At 48.6% G+C, this 19,937-nt stretch overlaps 1 protein-coding gene across 6 annotated transcripts; it reads right to left on the bottom strand.

Annotated features, from left to right (window-relative positions):
* Positions 1 to 4,285: 4,285 nt before the first annotated feature.
* On the bottom strand, positions 4,286 to 19,937 carry ZNF135 (zinc finger protein 135). 6 transcript variants are annotated; one of them, XM_025270400.3, is made up of 6 exons: positions 19,561 to 19,936; positions 16,176 to 16,260; positions 14,899 to 15,054; positions 10,994 to 11,120; positions 10,180 to 10,275; positions 4,286 to 9,410 (listed from the first exon to the last, which is right to left on the bottom strand). In XM_025270400.3, exons 3-6 carry the CDS (start codon positions 14,956 to 14,958, stop codon positions 7,693 to 7,695), a joined length of 2,001 nt encoding a protein of 666 aa, XP_025126185.2. In that variant the 5' UTR covers positions 14,959 to 15,054; positions 16,176 to 16,260; positions 19,561 to 19,936; the 3' UTR covers positions 4,286 to 7,692. The 6 variants fall into 6 exon arrangements, with proteins under 6 accessions (XP_025126185.2, XP_044787732.2, XP_025126186.2 ...); XM_044931797.2 differs by lacking the exon at positions 10,180 to 10,275 and having other exon boundaries at positions 19,561 to 19,937; XM_025270401.3 differs by lacking the exon at positions 14,899 to 15,054 and having other exon boundaries at positions 19,561 to 19,935.

Below are 19,937 nucleotides of genomic sequence, written 5' to 3'. Positions count from 1 at the left end.
GGGCACTGCCATGTGGGAGGAAAGCCAGCTGCAGAAGGTTATGGATCCTCGGGAGGGGTACCAGGCCTTCTCACCATAGCTCGCAGGCTGTCAGTCATCCAGGAGCCAGCCAGGAGAGTGGCATAGCTGGGGAGAGCCCGACCGCCTGTCACCCCAGGCGCCGCGCAGCAAGACTGGGGAAGAAACAGGCCTCACGCAGAGGGTGTGGGTGGGCAGGGCCCCAGGGTGTCTCCAGCAGGAGCAGCCGCCAGCAATGCCACATGAAGAAGGTGCCTGCTGTGGACAGGCAGGACCGGGGCACTTCAAGCCGTCTGCTGCCCTGCAGTACGTGAACCTGGGTGGGGGTCGGGGGTCCCAAGGGAAGCCAGGGGCCTGCAGGCCCCGTGGGGAGACCTGTGGGGGACCCGCCATTTCACGGATCATCTCAAGAGCCACAGCAGGAAGCTCTAGGTGGGCAGGGCTGCTGGAAACTTCCACTTCAGCCTGGCCCTGGCCAGGCACCAGGAGACCATGAGAAGGAGCGAGTCTGTGCGTCTGAGAGGGCCCTGGGCCTCACCGGGCTGCACATGGAGCCCGGACCAGCAGAGGCTTGGCGGGTCCCGGAACACGTGGAAGTTGACGTTTGCCCTGTTCACTCTGAGGCAGAGATGAGCCACTTTGCTGTACGTGCCGGCACAGGAGGACAGCTGCCTGCCTGAATGTTCCAAATCACACATCAGGTTCCTTCCAAACCCTTCTGTGGTTTCCTGTGGTGTCTGTGTGGGTGTAAGTCCGCCCGTTTTCTAAATGAGCTAATGTGGCTAAAGCAGGTAGAACCCTGGAAGGAGGAAGCCCTCATCTTGCAAACACAACTAAAGAGGGCTGACCCTTGAACACAAGCCGTCAAGAATGAACGGACTCTGCTTTGTTCTATGCCCACTTCAGCACCACCCACACGTTGGAACATTGGTCTCTGTGCAAAGTGTATAATTGCCTTCAAGTGTGTCATCTGCCAGCTCTTTCTCCAAGTCAGCCTTGTTTCTGTTCCTCTTGGTAGAACTTCTGAAGGCTGTTGTTCAAGTAGAAATCTTGCCAGCTGTTTTGGCCTTTTCATAAACACGTGATGTCACATTCACGTCTGAATACTCAGTAGCATACTATTTTAGTTTAACTCACATGTCTTTATAGGTGTGGAGTGGCTTATAAAGATCACAAAAACACTCAGAGCCTAGTAATGGAGTGTTTTCAAACCATGTGTTTCAGCTCATTAGTGAGTTGTGAAATCAAATCAGCAGGTGACCACCGACATTACAAAGTAATGACATAGAATAAAAAAGTCAAAATTCATAATATAATAAAGGCAAATACTGTTTTATGAAACTTTACAGCCATATATCTAAATATGAAAACTGGATGCCATATAAAATGTGTATTTTACTTGGTAGGGAGTGGGGAGGATTGTGATTAAAAAAAAAAACGAAAACACAAGTAAAGGTTGATGAGCTCTGTCTGCATGAGGAAGGGGAACTTAACTCCTTGGGCTGCGTAAGGTGATCTTTTGATTTCTGCCTTTAGTCGCAGATTGTAGCATTGTTCTTTTTTTTTTTTTTTTTTGCCTGAGGTAAACTTAACTGCTTTCTGTAGATACTGTGCCTATTTCTGTCAGTTTTGGGGCAGGAAGTCTGTTGTTGTTCAGTTGCTAAGTCATGTCTGACTCTTTGCAACCCCATGGACACCAGCATGCCAGGCCTCTCTGTCCTTCACTACCTCCCAGAGTTTGCTCAAACTCATGTCCATTGAGCCGACGATGCCATCCAACCATCTCAGCCTCTGTCACCCCCTTGTCCCGCCCTAAGTCTTGCCCAGCAGCAGGGTCTTTTCCAGTGAGTCAGCTCTTCACATCAGGTGGCCAAAGGATTAGAGATTCAGCTTCAACATCAACCTTCCAATGAATATTCAGGGTTGATTTCCTTTAGGATTGACTGGTTTGATCTTTCTGTCCGAGGGACTCTCAGGAGTCTTCTCCAGCAATACAGTTCTGTTGTAATCATGCCCAAATCACAGGGGCTTAACATAATCAAGGATTTATTTCCTCATTCACATCCCTGTCTTGTAGTTGTTGCTGCTGCTTGAGTGTTAATGGGTTCACACGGACGGTCAGAGCTTTTTTAGTCCCTAAGTCATGTCTGACTCTGCAAACCCCATGGACTGTAGCCCACCAGGCTCCTTTATCCATGGGATTTCCCAGGCAAGAATACTGGAGTGGGTTTCCATTTCCTTCTCCAGGGGTTCTTCCCAACTCAGGGATTGAACCTGTGTTTCCTGCATTGGCAGGCAGATTCTTTACCACTGAGCCACCAGGGAAGCCTGTTGTGTCAGAGGGTGCCTATGTTCAAAGGGACGGGGGAACGTAAAATCACACAAAAGGCAACCTGGCAAGATGGGAATGAATCCCAATGTGAAGGAAACGCTTAACTACCTTCTGTTATGGCCTGAGTCGTGTGCTGCCATGCTCCCCCTCCCCAGTTCATGTGTTGAAGCCCTAACCCATAATTTAGAGATAGGGCCTTTAGGGAGATAATTAAGGTTAAATGAGGTCATACAGGTGGGGCCTACTTCCATAGGACTGGTTGCCTCACAAGAAGTGGAAGAAAAAGCAAAGATTACTCTCTCTTGCCAAGTGTGCACAGAGGAAGTTGGAGAAAAAGGTCTCAGCAGAAGCCAACCCCGACGGCACCTTGATCTTGGACTTCCAGCTTCTGTGACTCTGTAACTCCAAAACGTGGACTTCCAGCTTCCAGCAATAAATTTCTGTTGTTTAAGCCAGCTGACCTGTTTGTTATGGCAGCCCAAGCAGACTAATACATGCCCCCCATCATTGCCTGAGTTGATGAGCTTTGTAAATCAGTGTCAATCAGTGCAAATACTTGGAACACAAACAGCCCAATTGCTTAAGACTTACTTTGACATTTGTGTTTCTTGAAATGTAAAGACATGATGATTTTTCCTAAAGAGTTAGTGAGGAGTGACTTCCCTGTGGTCCAGTGATTAAGACTCTGCAATTCCAATGCAAAGGGCATGAGTCTGATCCCCAGCTGGGGAAGGAAAATCCCACAAACTGTGTGGCACAGCCAAAAATAAAATTTTTTTTTAAACAATTAGTTGGGGGGTGGGGTGGGGCAGGGGAAGGAGAAAGCTGTATACATTGAGGCTGAAATCCTTCCTGGACCTATGTGGGATACTAAAAACAAAATAACTAGGATGTTCATTTACATGGAGTTAAATACCCAATTACAGAGGAACTATGACTTGAATCTTGGTAGGGTCATTTAAAGGAATAATAAGCATAATGATAATTAAGACGACTGTGTGGGAACATGGAAAAATATATTTCTAAGCACTGCTTAGTAAGTAAATTATAAATATTTATTTTGTTGTTAACTATAAAACAGTGAATGTGGTCAAATCATAGCAGAGAAAGTGTAAAACTTAAAATAGTTTTGTTGGAGTCATGGAATTTTGGTTATATTTGTTTTTGCTTTTAATTATCTTGAAAATTATGTACTGGGCTTCTATAAAATTTACTTTCCACCATTTTGAAAAAACTTCTCCCAATCATGGAAAACTTAAAAAAAAAAGAAGAAGAAATATTTCATGTTCCCAGAACATAGGAACTATTACTTTTGACTTTTGAGTGTATAGATGACTCATTTTTCTGTGTTCAATATTTGGTATGTATGTCTTCAGTACATATATAAAATATATGAGCATCATCACTATAAATGTCTCTCAAGTATCTTGAGTCAGGGATCAGTCCAGATTCATTGGATTCGAGGCTCACACGACTGAGGAGTGCCTCTTTGGGAGGAAAAATTAAAAACTGCCAAGATGAAATTAGGTTTTAGACCTTGGAAGGGGGGCAGGAGTTCGTGAATGACCTTGGAGTATGGCTTCTTTCACTTTTGTGACAAATCTATGAAACCCGAGCCTCAAAATATAACTTAACCCAGGCCTCTCTCAGCCCACCAGCACCTGAGTGTATAGATAGGACAGTTTGTAGAAGTCTCAGTGATATCTACTAGCTCTCCAGCTCCAGCCTCTGGCTGACAAAAAAACTCTCTTGAGAATTGTGCTACTGAGAGGCCACACAAACTTGAGGCAACCCTCCGAGAACATCACTGCCCGTGCCCCAGCCCCGCCGGAAGCAGGCTACCCGGGAGTGTGGGTAAAGGGGCGGCTTCTGCAGTGGAGGTGCGGGTTTCCCCTTGGTGCAGACTTCTGAAAGGGAGACTGGGGCAGATTAATCTTCCCGTTTTTTTTTTTTTTTTTAAACCAAATTTGTTCTCAGTGATTCATTTCCCTTCACATTTGGATGTGAGGTAAGACCCTCAGCACAGACTCCTAATGCCTGAGCCAACTCACTTTCCCCCTGATATTAACAAATGGAGACATTTGGCGATATTTTTCTCTTTGTAGAATCAAATCATCCATTGGTTTGTTTCACCATGTCTTGGGCAGGAGGGTAATAGTAGGGGAACAGCAAACACCCTAAATTTCTTGTAGTAGGTTTGTTTTCATAATGGTTTGAGAAAAGCAACTCTGAAACTATTTTAGAAGTATTTTAGAATTCAGCAAATTAGTGCTTTTATGGCGGTAATCAGCATTCTATTGAAAGTGAAGTCGCTCAGTCATGTCCTGACTCTTTGCGACCCCATGGACTGTAGCCTACCAGGCTTCTCAGTCCATGGGATTTTCCAGGCAGGAGTACTGGAGTGGGTTGCCATTTCCTTCTCCAGGGGATCTTCCCGACCCAGTGATCGAACCCAGATCTCCCGCATTGTAGGCAGACGCTTTACCCTCTGAGCCACCAGGGAAGCCCCATTCTATTGAAAACGGACTTAAAAATGTGAGGGAATCATAGATTGGATTTGGAGGTATTTCTGTATATGTATATGCACCCATGTACCTTTTAGTATGAATCTGTGTGTTCATATGTGTGCCTTTATTTTCTAGCAAAAAGCGCACCTGGCACTCAGATTTGGTCCTGAATAGCGTCCCCCTCTAAACGGAACCAGTTCTTTGGAACTGGAGAATTATGGCTGATTGCAGGGTTAGTAACAAGATGAGCTTGTAAACATTCTGAAAAGAAAGGAAGTCTTCAGAAAATGATGGAGGCATGTCACAGGGATGCCAGGAACTTTCCTGAATGCACTCTCATTGGCCACTTCTGGGACAACGTAAGTACCAAAAAAACTAAGAACAGCAATGCCATAAAACAGGTGTTCACCAAGGCATCAGGGCAAATCTCTGAAAAAATTGACAAACCACAAGTGCAGAGGCTCCTAATGTGAGCCCCCTCCCAATTTCCAATCCACCATACACAATAATACAGATGTTAATATCTCTGGCCAGTTTTCACTTTGTCTCCTTTCTATTCTGACTACTTTGTTTCTGATCTTCCCAGCACATCTGATTTCCTTGAGGACAAGAAACTACACAAAGATAGACGCACAGGGAAACAGCACAGGATACATGGGAGGAAAAAAACACCTGGCCAAAGGATCAAGGCTCTTGAGCTGCCCTGTTCAGTACAGCTACTGGCTGGCTATGTGTGGCAGACGAGCACTTGAAACATGGTCACAGCAAATTAAAATGTACTGCAGACGTCAAATATACTGGATCTCAAAGACACAGTATACTGGAAAAGCACATTGTCTCATTAGTGCCCTTTTATATTAACATGTCAAAGTGGCAACATTTGTGATATATAGGGGAAAAATAGTAAATTAGTTTCACCTGTGTCCTCTTGCTTTTTAAATTGGACTATTACAATATATTTAATTTACATCTCTGGCTTACGTTGTTTCAATTGGGGAGTGTTGCTATGCACTCTGTATTGATTCATAAGTGGGTTTTTAATCAATTTTTAAAAATGTTTATTTGGTTATGTCGGGTCTTAGTTGCAGCATGCAGGATTAGCTGTTCCAAGGCATATGGGATCTTAGTTCCCCAACCAGGGATCAAACCTGCATCCCCTGCAATGCAAGGTGGATTCTTAACCACTGGACTGCCAGGGAAATCCCCTTAAATGGTTTTCAAATGGCTCAAATTAATGCCATAAAAGAAGAGGCATTCCACAAGGATACTGAAGAACAGTATTGAAGATCATTTGCAAACATGGTCCCCTCCAATGGAGAAATTTCAAGTTAACTGGAAACATATTCCAGCATTGTGATTTGAAAAATCAAACTGACTGATATAACCCTAACTGATGGTTAGTTACCAAAATCAGCCAATGCAATTTACACTTGGGTTCTGATGAGGGTGACAAGTCACTGTCTAAGGATCATGGTTGTCAGGGCGACTGCTGTTCGTGGATTCAGCGTTCAGTGAAATACTGCAGACTCCCTCCTAGTTGAATTTTATAAAAACAAAATCTTAATAAACACTAGGATAAAGAGTCAATGAAAAAAAAAAACCAGCTCAAAAAAGGTTAACTTGTACATTTCTCAAGAGATAAATCTTGCAAAACATAAGCTCCCCACGTGGACGTGCACTTGCACATGAGATTGTGGCTCTGTTGTTGTTTGGTTGCTAAGTTACGTTTGACCCTTTTACAACCCCATGCACTGTAGCCCGCCAGGCTCCTCTCTTCATGGGATTCTCAGGCAAGAATACTGGAGTGGGTTGCCATTTCCTTCTCCAGGAGAACTTCCTGACCCAGGGATCAAAACAGCATCTCCTGCTTGGTAGGTGGATTCTTTAACACTGAATCATCTGGGAAGCCCCAAGATGATGACTTAACAAAGATAAAACTTTTTTGTGAAACAGCAACATCTGCATTTCTAATGCCTTTGAGTCTGGTAGAAAATTGTATAGCAAGAACAAAGCAGTAAAACCCATCTCAGAATCTGCAAGACTCTGTGGAAGGGGCTCTACCTTTCAAGTCTTCCTATACAAATCCTTTCAGTTCCATTACATATAAAAATTAACTTATTGCCACATAATGCATACAACTATTTTAAAATCTGTTTATAGTACATGGATAATTATCATATGGCATTCACATTTGTGAGGCTGGTGGCCCATGTACCTTGTTCAAACAATTACACACAAATCAGAAAATTTTGTGCTGGGATATTTGAATATTTATGATTCCTTAAAAATGCCACTATCATGTCTGGAACATTCTGCCATATTGGTTTTAGCAAATATGAAAGTCAACTTGCACTTTTCATAAGCACCTACCCACAAGAATGTCATGTGCAATAATGACAAATTCTGACTGCATCTGATTCTTTTATATGAAAGGCATTTGCTGAGTTTCTCACCACTTTGAAAATGTCTGGTTTAGAATATGGTGACTTCTTAGAAGCCACCCCATGCCCATTACATTTTTTTCCATTTCTCCCTTTTGTAGGTTCTATAGTGAAGCATTGGTGGGCACTCATGGCTGAAGGTTCTCAACAGTGATTAACTTCACACTTCCCTACTGTCTGGATGACTGGCTATCTGGGATGGATGACCCAGAGCTTGCTGTTCCCACAATCATTTCTGTAAGTGTCAACTCTGTGTGGGAGTCTTAGGGTGTGTTGAGCACAAAGGCTTGTTTACAGGGTACTGTTTATCAGGAGTATGACTGGGTCAAACGTAGTAAGTGATGTGCTATGGCTTAAGGCTTTGCTGGGTCCCAGCACACATACCAGAGTGGGTCTACCCAGTATGAGTTCTCTGGTGCTTGATAAAGGAGGAGCTGTGTGTGAAGGCCTTCCCACAGTCCCTGCACTCATATGGCTTCTCTCCTGTGTGGATCCTCTGGTGCTGAGTGAGGTGGGTGCGCTGCCTAAAGGACTTTCCACAGTCCTGGCACTCGTAGGGCTTTTCCCCAGTGTGTGTCCTCTCGTGTTGGCTGAGTGATGAGCTGTGGCTGAAGGATTTTCCACATTCGTTGCACCCATAGGGTTTTTCCTTGGTGTGAATCCTCTGGTGTTCTATGAGGAGAGAGCTCTGGCTGAAGGCTCTGCCACACTGATTACACTCATAGGGCTTCTCTCCCGTGTGGATCCGCTGGTGCTGAATGAGCGGAGCAAGCTGGCTGAAGGCTTTGCCACACTCATCACACTCATAGGGCTTCTCCCCAGTGTGGATCCGCTGGTGTTTGGTCAGGGATGAGCTGTGGCTGAAGGCCTTGCCGCAGTCCCTGCACTCGTAGGGCTTCTCCCCCGTGTGGATCCTCTGATGCTGAGTGAGGTGTGTGCTCTGCCGGAAGGCCTTCCCACACTGGCTGCATGCATAGGGTTTCTCGCCTGTGTGCGTCCGCTCATGCTGGCTAAGCGATGAGCTGTGACTGAAGGCTTTCCCACACTCATTGCACCCGTAGGGCTTCTCTCCCGTGTGGATCCTCCGATGCTCAGTCAGGAGTGTGCTCTGGCTGAAAGCCCTCCCGCACTCACTGCACTCATAAGGCCGCTCACCTGTGTGTATCCTCTGATGCTGAATCAGTGGTGTGATCTGGGTGAAGGCTTTTCCACATGCCTGGCACTCATAGGGCTTCTCCCCAGTGTGGATCCGCTGGTGTTTAGTCAGGGATGAACTGTGGCTGAAGGCCTTTCCACACTCTCCACACTGGTATGGCTTCTCCCCAGTGTGGATTCGCAGGTGCTGGGTGAGATGGATGCTCTGTCGGAAGGCCTTCCCACACTGACTGCACGTGTAGGGCTTCTCACCTGTGTGCGTCCGCTCATGTTGGCTGAAGGACGATCTAAAGCTGAAGGATTTCCCACACTCGCTGCACTCATAGGGTTTCTCACCTGTGTGAGTCCTCTGGTGCTGGATCAGTGGGGCAATTTGGTTGAAGGTCCTCCCACACTGAGCACACTTGTAAGGCTTCTCACCAGTGTGGATCCGCTGGTGTTTGGTAAGTGCCGAGCTGTTTCGAAAGCCTTTTCCACATTCATGACATTCATAAGGCCTCTCTCCTGTGTGTGTTCGGTGGTGTTCAATGAGTGCTAAGCTGTGACTAAAAGCCTTTCCACATTCCTGACATCCATAGGGCTTCTCTTTTGCACAGGTTTTCTGTTGAGCATTTGAGTCTGGATCCTCCCTTTGTCCATGTGTTCCCCACATTGGGGCACCTTGCCTTTCAGGAGTCATTGGTTGAGTTGGGAGATCTGGCCTCAAACTCAAGTTTTCCCCACACCCATCCCCTTGCTGCTGCTCCTCTGTCAGTGTCTTTACAAGTGTGCAGGCTGCCTGTACCACACAGCTATCTGACTTCTCAGGGCCCTGTTCCCTGTGGTCTGCAGTATCTTCATCCTTAGAGTGCCATAGACTTTCCTGTAGGAACCTTTCTACCAGGGCACTGTTGGGTATTTCTTCAGTTACACCTTGCTTTTCAGTTGATAGCTTGCTTTGGGGTCTGGTTTCCAAATCTGTAAGAAGCAGAGAAATGGAAATGTCCCCTAATCCTGGTTCTGAAGGAAGCCTGTGTGTGTGTGTTGGGGGTGGGGGGGTGGGGGTGGTGAGTGGACAGAAGAATAAAACTCATAGTTTTGAAAGGTCCAAGGCACAGGTGGCTTTGTCCATTAAAAAGTACATTTTTACAAATCAGGGAAGGACACACTGAGAATAATCATGGGTGGGGCATTGGTATACGGGGTGTGGATGGGGTGTTGAGGGTAGTACAGAGAATGAGGGCAGGAGAGGATGCTGAGGAGAAAGCACGCATCCAGGGAAACTGTCAACAGATGTCCTGGGCCTGGAGTACCCCCGGCCCAGAGCACAGCTCAATGGATGTGTTGAAGGAAGAAAAAATGCATTTCCCCCTCCTCCCTTCTGGCCCTGGGATCTGACTCTCTCTGTACAGCCATGACCTCAGTGCCTGACATCCCCACCCTGACACCAGACTTGCTTAAAAGTATGACATGGGCACCTTTCCCATTTGTTACACTCCAGTGAAAAGTTATATAGAAAAGGTCAAGCAAGATGTGGTTGGCAGAACAGAGACTCCCAAACATATCCACGTCCTCATCCCTGGAGACTTTGAATTTGAGGTTACCCTTCTCACAGCAGAACAGGTGCTTGGTGAATGTTCCCTGAGAGACTGAGTTGTCAATTTGCCCTGAAGAACCAAGGGTGGGTATGGAGAGAGAAGCTGGGGGGTGAACAGGCTCCCCCCAGACTGCAGGGCTTTCATCTCACCTGGGCACACACCTCGGGGGCCTCCCTTGTCCGCTGCCCACAGCTCTGCCTCCTGCTCCAGCAAGGAGATGACATCCGGCTTTGGGAGCCAGTGTTCTGCTCAGAGGGAGACCCATGCAGTGAACATCTGTGTCCTAGGAGCCTCCCTAACCCTCTGCCCACACCTTCAGTCTTCCAGGACCACGTGTCTGGGGTTCTGGGAGGACACGGTTGTTGTAACAGCTTCTGCCCTTCCTTAGAGGCCCCTTCCCCCCACTCAGCCCCTGACCCCATCCCTAGCCCCAGGGTAGCCAATCAGAGCTCTGCTTCTTCCTTTGCCTCGTGGCAACAATGACCAGCATGGAGGGGGACCTGGCTGCCAAACCAAGACAACCTAGGGGCCTTCTATGGGTGCCTGGGACACAGACCCTGTCTCTCCTGCTGGTCTCAAGCCCAGGAGAGGCACACTGTTAGCTGTCTCATTACCTTCAGAGGGGCCCATCTGTGAATGGAGGCTGAAAGAGGTATGGGGGGAGGAGGGGGTTCCCAACAGCACCAAAGGCAGATCCAAGTCTGTCCTGGGGTTCCGTAGTCACTGGACCAATATGTCCCTTTTACCCCAGGACTTTCTGCTTCTGGTATTGTTCACTCGGATCTGTAATTTGCAACCAAAACACTATAACTGATGTTACCTACACTAAAACAATCGGGTCCCTGAAGCCTAAGACACAGCCCAGATATCTCCATTTAAGGCCTAGATGTACTCCCACTTTTATCCCAGGAAAATGAGAACCTGTGCTGGGGGCAGATCGTCAGGGCACGGGGGTGGCCTCACCCACAGAGACCAGGAGCCCGAAGGTCTCCAGCATCACATCTCGGTACAGGGTCCTCTGGGCAGGCTCCAGATGCCCCCACTCCTCCTGGGTGAAGTCCACGACCACATCCTCAAAAGTCACTTGGTCCTGAAACATCACACACATGCATCCTCAGAGTCCCCAGCGTGGCTGTCGGGAGCAAGCAGCTGGTAAACAGGGGCCTCGGCCATGTAGGTGAGAGGATCAGGGGATTTGGGTCAGGTTTCCCTTGGGGGGCCAGGAGCCCTTCTGGAGGCGAGACTCTTGAGATGAAAAAATGAGGAGTAACAGTGAAGAGGATGATGGTCCTGACATGCTGGGGTCACAGGAAGTGTGCTTGCGTGGGTGTCCCTCAGGGAGAAGGTGGGGAAGGAGCACCTAGAAAACTGTCAGCCTGTTTCTCTGCCTCATCCTTTGGCCAAAATCACATCTGAGGGGTCCATGGTGTATACATAATGAAACAAAGCCCTCTTTAAGAGATAAGAGGGTCCAAGCTGCCAGAAGCCCATTTTCCAGAGACTGGGAGAACGTTAAGTATCTTGCCCAAAGGTATAAAGCTAGTAAGCAGCAAGTCCAAGGGTTGAATCTGGGAGATTTTATTAAGAATCTGTTTACCGTGCAAATGAAATTCAAGTACATGAAGATCCATGCATTAGTGGAATGTCAGTGTGGTCGTGGGAACATTTCAAAGCAATGGGGAACACTGGGGCAACTAGCCCTTTGGGGGAAAAACAGTAGATCTCTACCTCATACCATAAATAAATTCGAGAAATCTTAAAGAGATGAATATAAAAAAGGAAAAAGTTGGAAAAGTATAGACCATTAATTTAATAAATGGCTGGCAGGGAAAGTCTCCACAAATAAAACAGAAGTTAGAAAGAAGAAAAATGAGTTTGGTAGGAAGAACTGTGTCTCTACCATCCCAGGATTACATAGCAAGGAGGAATTAGGATGGCAGATGGAATTAAGGTTGCTAGTCTGCTGACCTTCAGAGAAGGCAATGGCACCCCACTCCAGTACTCTTGCCTGGAAAATCCCATCGACGGAGGAGCCTGGTAGGCTGCAGACCATGGGGTCGCTAAGAGTCGGACACGACTGAGCGACTTCACTTTCACTTTTCATTTTCATGCACTGGAGAAGGAAATGGCAACCCACTCTTGTGTTCTTGCCTGGAGAATCCCAGGGATGAGGGAGCCTGGTGGGCTGCTGTCTATGGGGTCGCACAGAGTCAGACACGACTGAAGTGACTTAGCAGCAGTAGCAGCAGCAGCAGTCTGCTGACCTTAAAATAAGGAGGTTATCCTGGAATATCCTAGTGAGCCCAGTGTAATCACAAGGGTCTTTCAATGAGGAAGAGGCCGAAGAGTCAGCCTCACAGTAATGGTATGTGAGGAAGACTCAAATGGCTGAAGCTGTCTTAGAAGATGGAAGGGGGCCAGGAGCCAAGGAACGTAGGAGGCATCTAGAAGCTGGAAAAGGGAAGGCAGCAGATTCTCTCCTAGAGCTGCCAGAAGCAACACAGCCCTGCGGACACCTTGATTTCAGCCTAAGGAGACGTATTTCAGACTTCTGGTCTCCAGAAGTATAAAACAATACATTTGTGTGATTTTAAGCCACTAAGTTTGTTGGGATTTGTTACAGAATCAACAGGAAAATGATACATTCAGCAATCAAAATTCATGATTTCTAGATGACAGTGTTTACAAGCCACAAGGACCATAACAGCAGAATGAATATTTGCAACATAAATGGAAGGAAAAGGATTACTGGCCAGCACATGCAAAGAACTGAGAAATCAGTAAGTAAAAGGCAAACAACAGGACAGTGAGTCCGGCCCTTCTGAGAAGAGGGTGGCTGAGTACCCAGGCATGGATTACTTGCACAACTGACAGGTTTTTAAAAATACATATAGTAGTTATGCTGGCAATTCCATTTCCCCATCCCCCCAAGAACCTCGCTCCCTTGCTGCACTGCCTATACGTGACAGACAACTGGTAATAGCCTAGACACCTGTCATGTGGGAGCAGCCAAGTTCGTTTCTGGAAAACCTGCAGCCATGCACCAGATGGGGGGCACTGATACGCACAGCTGGGGAGTAACCTTCCAGGTGGAAAAATCCCAGGGGTGGGACATCACCAGCACAGTGCTGTTTATGTGAAACAAAACAGAGTTCTGCTTCCTATTTGTCTGGAAACGTATCTGTTAGCACCGGAAAGCGAGGCGCATAGAGTGAGAACAGCTGCATTTGGAAGGAAGCCTGGGGGGTGTGAGGAGCAAGGGCGCCTTCTAAGCCTGCTGGGCACGTTCACGAGGAGAGTGTCATTATGGGCTTGTGTGGTCTTAAAAAAAGTCAGCCAACTATGGAAGATACCAGAGTTCTGACACATCAAGAACTTTAAATTTCTGAACCTTAAAAAAAAAATCCAGAGCAAACATGTAGACGGTGCTGAGAGATGCACATGGATCGCTCACTTAATAGCCCCAGCCATGGGTGATCACATCCAGCCTCTGTTCACCCAGGGAGGACGACAATGGAGTCGCCCAAAACCACCCAGAGAGAGAGCTGAGCCAGGATTTGAACTTAGGAAGTCTGGGTCCATCAATTGCCTGTTGGCCATGGGGCTAAGCCAATTCCCTGAAAGACAAGTGAGAGAAAAGCAGGCTCCAGAGGTCGGAATGGGAGTTCTGGGCCTGGGGGGTAGGCAGGGGACTTGCACCCTTCTATCTGGTTCCTCCTTGGACAAACAAGAACCCCTGAGATGTCACAGCAGAATCGACTGAGGGAGCCCCAGAGGGGCTGTGAACCCCACGCCTCAGGTGGACCATCCACTGGTGTCCATATGTGCAGGCACCAGGCTGCACACTCACAAAATCTACACAGTGCATAAACAATGCCTGAATACAAAGAGGAACTGTGGAGAGAAAGAGCAATGGAAAGTGGCCAGAAAAATGAAATGGTGGGGATATTCAGGGGCAGGACCCCCGAGGACTGTTTCCTAGTCTTCAATTTTAAATACTGTGGTAATAGAAGTACTGCATGATCCAGGAATCCTGCTCCTGGGTATGTATCTGAAGAAAACAAAAACCAGTAATTCTAAAAGACACATGCACCTCAGTGTTCACAGTAGCACTATTTACAATTGCCAAGATTAGATTAGGAAGTAACCTAAGTGTCCATCAACAGATGAGCCAATAAAGAAGACTTGGTACACACATGCAGACCTACACTCACTGGAATGCCTACTCAACCATAAAAAATGAAATTGTGCCATTTGCCACAACATGGATGGACCTGAAGGGTATTATGTTTAGTGAAATAAGCCAGAAAAAGATAAATACTGATCATTCTCTCACATATGGAACCTAAAAATAAACAAGTGAACAAACAAAACAACGACAGACTCACAAATAGAGAATAAGGCCAGTTTCTTCCGTGATCAGGTGGGGAATTTATGCTTTTTTTTTTACAAGGCGCACGAGGTTTGGGCAGTCACATCCTCCACAAAAAGATTTTCACATCACTGAAGCAAGTATTATGGATGGCCAGAGTGGAGGGCAGAGTTAAGGACCTGGTCATGTGGAGGGGGTGGTCAGGGACACAAGGCCACCCACCTCCTGGACCCTGGTCTCCCAGGCAGAATCCGCCTCTGCTGGAGATTCTCCCACCAGCACGGCCTGGTGGGGCGAGGGTGGGGTGGTGATGTGAAGACTGGCGGCGCATCCACTTGGTGGAGATTCCAACCCCAGCCCCAGGTGTCTCTGCACTACACTCCGCCCCTCTGGCTTCATCTGCAATTTGCTGGAAGCTCCCTGAGAAGGCTACTGGGAGGAATGAGGGAAGTCACAGGAAGTGTGCCCAGGACTCGGCACATAGTGGTTGCTTTACCTGCAGACCCAGCTTCAAATTATGCTGAGGGCAGGGCGGGGTGGTTTTCTTTTCTCTCATCAACCCTTCCTGCTTGCTCCACACTTTCCAGACTCATTAGATCTTGCTCAGTTATCTGCAGAGTCCTGCTGAGCACAGGTCTGGACACTGCAGAGGCTGTGGAGACAAGACACACACACACTCTCTCTCTCTCTCTGCCTCCTGCTGCTGTGTGCTAGCTGCTGGGTTGGGGAGGGAGCAAAAATGCAAACTCCAGAAGGGCTCGGTGTTCTGGGGAAAGTGGGAGGGATGCTGCAGCAGCAGCAGCAGAGGGACCTGGAGGAAGAGGCACGAAGGAGCAGGACGTGCGCGGGGCCCTGGGGCCTCAGGGCTCAATGCTCAGGCCTAGCTCAACCACTCCCAGCTGCGTCACTTGCCCCAGCGCCTTGGTCCCTCCTCATCCCGCCTCGTGGGACTGATGTAGAGGTCGAGCCCGGTGAAACATGTCCAGCACTGACCAGGGTCAGAACACTCAGTCTTCACCCATTCTCCGTGTGCCTACTGTGTGTCAGTCCTTTGCACACGGTAAAAATAGCCAGAACTGCTTCCTAAGGCCTCGGGCCCCTGCAGCTGGCCTAGGAGACCTGGCTCTCCATCTTCCTGCCACATGTGTGCCTGGCCTTCACATTAAGTGCCCAGTGTGGTCCCACCCCCAGGCCTCTGCTCCTGCTGTCCCCTCCACCTTCAGCATTCTGCCTGTGGGCTTGACCCCACCCTCTCCCTTCCTGCAGGTCTCTGCCTAGGGGCCACGCCTCACGGAGGCCTTCTGACGCCCAAGCCCACCCTCTTTGGGGCCTTATTTCTCTGCCCAACACATGGTACATTTACATTCCTCACGAGCTCTGTGAGCCGCAGGGTGCAGATTTCTTGTCTGTTTCCGCACCTGCAGTACCTGGAACAGTGCCTGCTCACGAGCAGTGCTCAGTACATGTTGGCCAAGTGACTGGAGGGAGTGTGAGCTGGGAGAACAGACTCTGAGCCCTGTGTTGAGAAAGTTCCAGGACCGTCAGTGGGATGGATAAGCGATGTCTGCCAGGGTGGCACAGGGCAGGGGTGGGGCAGTGGGACCCAGCTGGTCTTCTTGGAGTGGCAAGCTAAGATGTGGAGGGACGTGGAGCTGATGAAAGCACAGGCCGGGCTGGGGACAGGGTGAGGGCAGAGGCCCTGAGCGCAGAACGAGCCTGGTGGGGACGACGGGTGGAGCCTGCGGGCCGGGTGGGAGGTGGCACTGTACTCACCGGGTCCCCGGCAGTGAGGAGCCCAGCGGTCATTCCCTCCTCCTCGGGCCTCTCGCAGGAACAGTCAGCTCCTCTGTAGGCAGTTCTGGAGGGAAAGGGGATATGAGAGACTGGGCAAGTGACAAGTGACCCAGGCCCTGGAAGGGCTGTGTGCACGTAGAAGGAACTCTGTGCCCAGGTGGGATGCAATAGGATTGCCACCTCAGCGTGGCATTTCTTGAGCTCCTGCTGTGAGCCTGATGCTATTCCAGGCGCTGCTGAAGGAAGACCTCATTCCAGACAGGGAGACTGACGGCCAGAGGGGCAATGGGCGCAGCCTAGGTCGCATGGATGATGCCCAGGGTGGTAACTCTGTTACTGTGCAGAAGGCAGAGACCCCAGGCAGTACTGGGGTCTCTGGCACTCTTTGGCATGCCTGTTTCTACAAAAGGTTTTTCTCTTATAAAATGAGGATGGTGACCCAGGACGGAGCTTACGAGAATTAAAATGTAAAAAGGCAGGGTTCCCTGGTGGGCTAGTGGTTAGGATTCTGGGCTTTCACTGCCGTGGCCTGGAGTTTAATTCATGGTTGGGGAACTGAGATTCTGTGAGCCATGCAGTGTGGCTAAATAAATAAGTAAATAAACAAAATGTGAAAAGAGCTGAAGACAGAGCCCAGCAAGCAGCAGAACACAGAGGAAGGGGACTGCTGTTGGGGGAAAGCTAATGGCTTCAGTGAGCATCTATTTAGCATCTGCTACATGCACAGCCTTATTCGCAGTGATTTACAAGCTCATCCCTAGCTGATTGCCAAATGAAACTCAGGCCAAAGGCAGGATGTGTTTCCCTTATTTCTGGACTGTCCCTTAATGACCTTGCCTATGCACCCGATTCTGCCCCAGCCACTCTGCCCAGTTGTTTTCATTGTAGTTTCCCTGGATGGGAGTTATCATATTCAGTGATATTTTATGGGCTTATCATCCTCTCCCTGACTCTCCTGTGGCATCCAGGGCGGAGACAATGTTGGGGATATAGGACAGGGCCTGGCACCCAGGACATGTAAACACTTGTTTGTTGAAATAATGAAGGAACCTGGATGGTGCCCGGAATGCAGCTGATGCTCAATAAGATTTTAATTTGTCTGTTTCCTGGGTCCCGTGTGGTTAAGATCAAAATTCGTTGCTTTGGGTCTCCTTTACCTTTATTCTTTATGCAAAGAAATAGAGGAAAACAACAGAATGGAAAAGATTAGAGATCTTTTCAAGAAAATTAGAGATACCAACGGAATATTTCATGCAAAAATGGGTTCGGTAAAGGACAGAAATGGTATGGACCTAGCAGAAGCAGAAGATATTAAGAAGAGGTGGCAAGAATACACAGAAGAATTGTACAAAAAAGATCTTCACAACCCAGATAATCACGATGGTGTGATCACTCACCTAGAGCCAGACATCCTGGAATGTGAAGTCAAGTGGGCCTTAGAAAGCATCACTACGAACAAAGCTAGTGGAGGTGATGGAATTCCAGTTGAGCTATTTCAAATCCTGAAAGATGATGCTGCAAAAGGGCTGCACTCAATATGCCAGCAAATTTGGAAAACTCAGCAGTGGCCACAGGACTGGAAAAGGTCAGTTTTCATTCCAATCCGAAAGAAAGGCAATGCCAAAGAATGCTCAAAGTACCACACAATTGCACTCATCTCACACGCTAGTAAAGTAATGCTCAAAATTCTCCAAGCCAGGCTTCAGCAATACGTGAACTGTGAACTTCCAGATGTTCAAGCTGGTTTTAGAAAAGGCAGAGGAACCAGAGATCAAATTGCCAACATCCGCTGGATCATGGAAAAAGCAAGAGAGTTCCAGAAAAACATCTATTTCTGCTTTATTGACTATGCCAAAGCCTTTGACTGTGTGGATCACAAGAAACTGTGGAAAATTCTGAAAGAGATGGGAATACCAGACCCCCTGACCTGCCTCTTGAGAAACCTATATGCAGGTCAGGAAGCAACAGTTAGAACTGGACATGGAACGACAGACTGGTTCCAAATAGGAAAAGGAGTACGTCAAGGCTGTATATTGTCACCCTGCTTATTTCACTTATATGCAGAGTACATCATGAGAAACGCTGGGCTGGAAGAAGCACAAGCTGGAATCAAGATTGCCAGGAGAAACATCAATAACCTCAGATATGCAGATGACACCACCCTTATGGCAGAAAGTGAAGAGGAACTAAAATGCCTCTTGATGACGGCGAAAGAGGAGAGTGAAAAAGTTGGCTTAAAACTCAACATTCAGAAAACGAAGATCTGGTCCCGTCACTTCATGGGAACTAGATGGGGAAACAGAGGAAACAGTGTCAGACTTTATTTTGGGGGGCTCCAAAATCACTGCAGATGGTGACTGCAGCCATGAAATTAAAAGACGCTTTCTCCTTGGAAGGAAAGTTATGACCAACCTAGATAGCATATTGAAAAGCAGAGACATTACTTTGCCAACACAGGTCAGTGTAGTCAAGGCTATGGCTTTTCCAGTGGTCATGTATGGACGTGAGTGTTGGACTGTGAAGAAGGCTGAGTGCTGAATAATTGCTGCTTTTGAACTGTGGTGTTGGAGAAGACTCTTGAGAGTCCCTTGGCCTGCAAGGAGATCCAACCAGTCCATTCTGAAGGAGATCAACCCTAGGATTTCTTTGGAAGGAATGATGCTAAAGCTGAAAGTCCAGTACTTCGGCCACCTCATGCTTAGAGTTGACTCACTGGAAAAGACTGATGCTGGGAGGGATTGGGGGCAGGAGGAGGAGACGACAGAAGTTGAGATGGCTGGATGGCATCACTGACTCGATGGACCTGAGTCTGAGTGAACTCCGGGAGTTGGTGATGGACAGGGAGGCCTGGCGTGCTGCGATTCATGGGGTCGCAAAGAGTCGGACACGACTAAGCGACTGAACTGAACTACCTTTATCCTTTACGGACAGAAGCCCCTCAAGAAAGCGAGGTTCCAGAGCTGACTGGTGGGGCTTCGTCCTTCCCCACCTCCAAACGTCGGAGGTCTCGCCCAGTGCGGGGAGGAATGCAGGTCAGGCTGGCTCCAGGCTCTGAGGAGTCAGGCCAGCTAATCTCTATGACTACGCTCCGGAAGCCAAAACCCTCAATCCCTTCCACCAAAGCCGTGACCCAATCCCCGCCCCAACTCCTCCCCTCGGACACTGTCAGCCCTCTGGAATCGGGCCCCGCCCACTCGGCCCAGGCCACACCGCCCACAGCAACCCGAACTAGGCCGAAGCAGTAAAAGGGATGCGACACAGGCGCGCGCGGCTACGTACACACCGTGGCCGGAGTCCCAAGGAAGACCCTGGACGCGCGCTCCGCCCGGCCTCCCGTACCCGGGCCAACCCAAGCCTCACTTACCGCCGGACTGTAGGACAAAGGCTGAGGCTGCCACGGAGCGCACTGCGCCTGCGCGCCGACGCGGAACTACAGCTCCCAGAGGGCTGCGCACCCTCTGAGCGTCTTCCGCTCGCACGCCCCCTCCTGAGTGGCTGAGGCTGAGGGCTCTGAGTCTTGGCTCCGCCTTGTTTTCCACCCAGGAGTCCTCTCGTTCCGCACTCCTCGGAGGAATGGCAGGACGAAGGCCACGCCCGCTGCTGGCCGAGATTGCGCCTAGCTGGCTGGGCGCCGAACTACAACTCCCACAGAGTGGTGCTCTCGCCTCCGGTCGTTTCTCAGCTCGTCCCACCCCTCGTGGGACGGAGGCTGAGAGGTTCGAGCCGCTCTGAGCCTCACTC

This window comes from Bubalus bubalis, chromosome 18 (genome assembly GCF_019923935.1).
Source record: "Bubalus bubalis isolate 160015118507 breed Murrah chromosome 18, NDDB_SH_1, whole genome shotgun sequence".
In the NCBI taxonomy this organism is placed as follows: Eukaryota; Metazoa; Chordata; class Mammalia; order Artiodactyla; family Bovidae; genus Bubalus; species Bubalus bubalis.
This window is presented reverse-complemented; position numbering and strand designations above follow the sequence as displayed.

Coding starts and splice junctions, on each gene's coding strand:
- ZNF135 (XM_025270400.3), bottom strand. CDS start 14,958: ATGAGAGAAAAGAAAACCACCCCGCCCTGCCCTCAGCATAATTTGAAG. Junction 11,121..14,898: donor ATTTGAAGCTGGGTCTGCAG/GTAAAGCAACCA, acceptor GTGATGTTTCAG/GACCAAGTGACTTTTGAGGA. Junction 10,276..10,993: donor CGGGCTCCTGGTCTCTGTGG/GTGAGGCCACCC, acceptor CCCTCTGAGCAG/AACACTGGCTCCCAAAGCCG.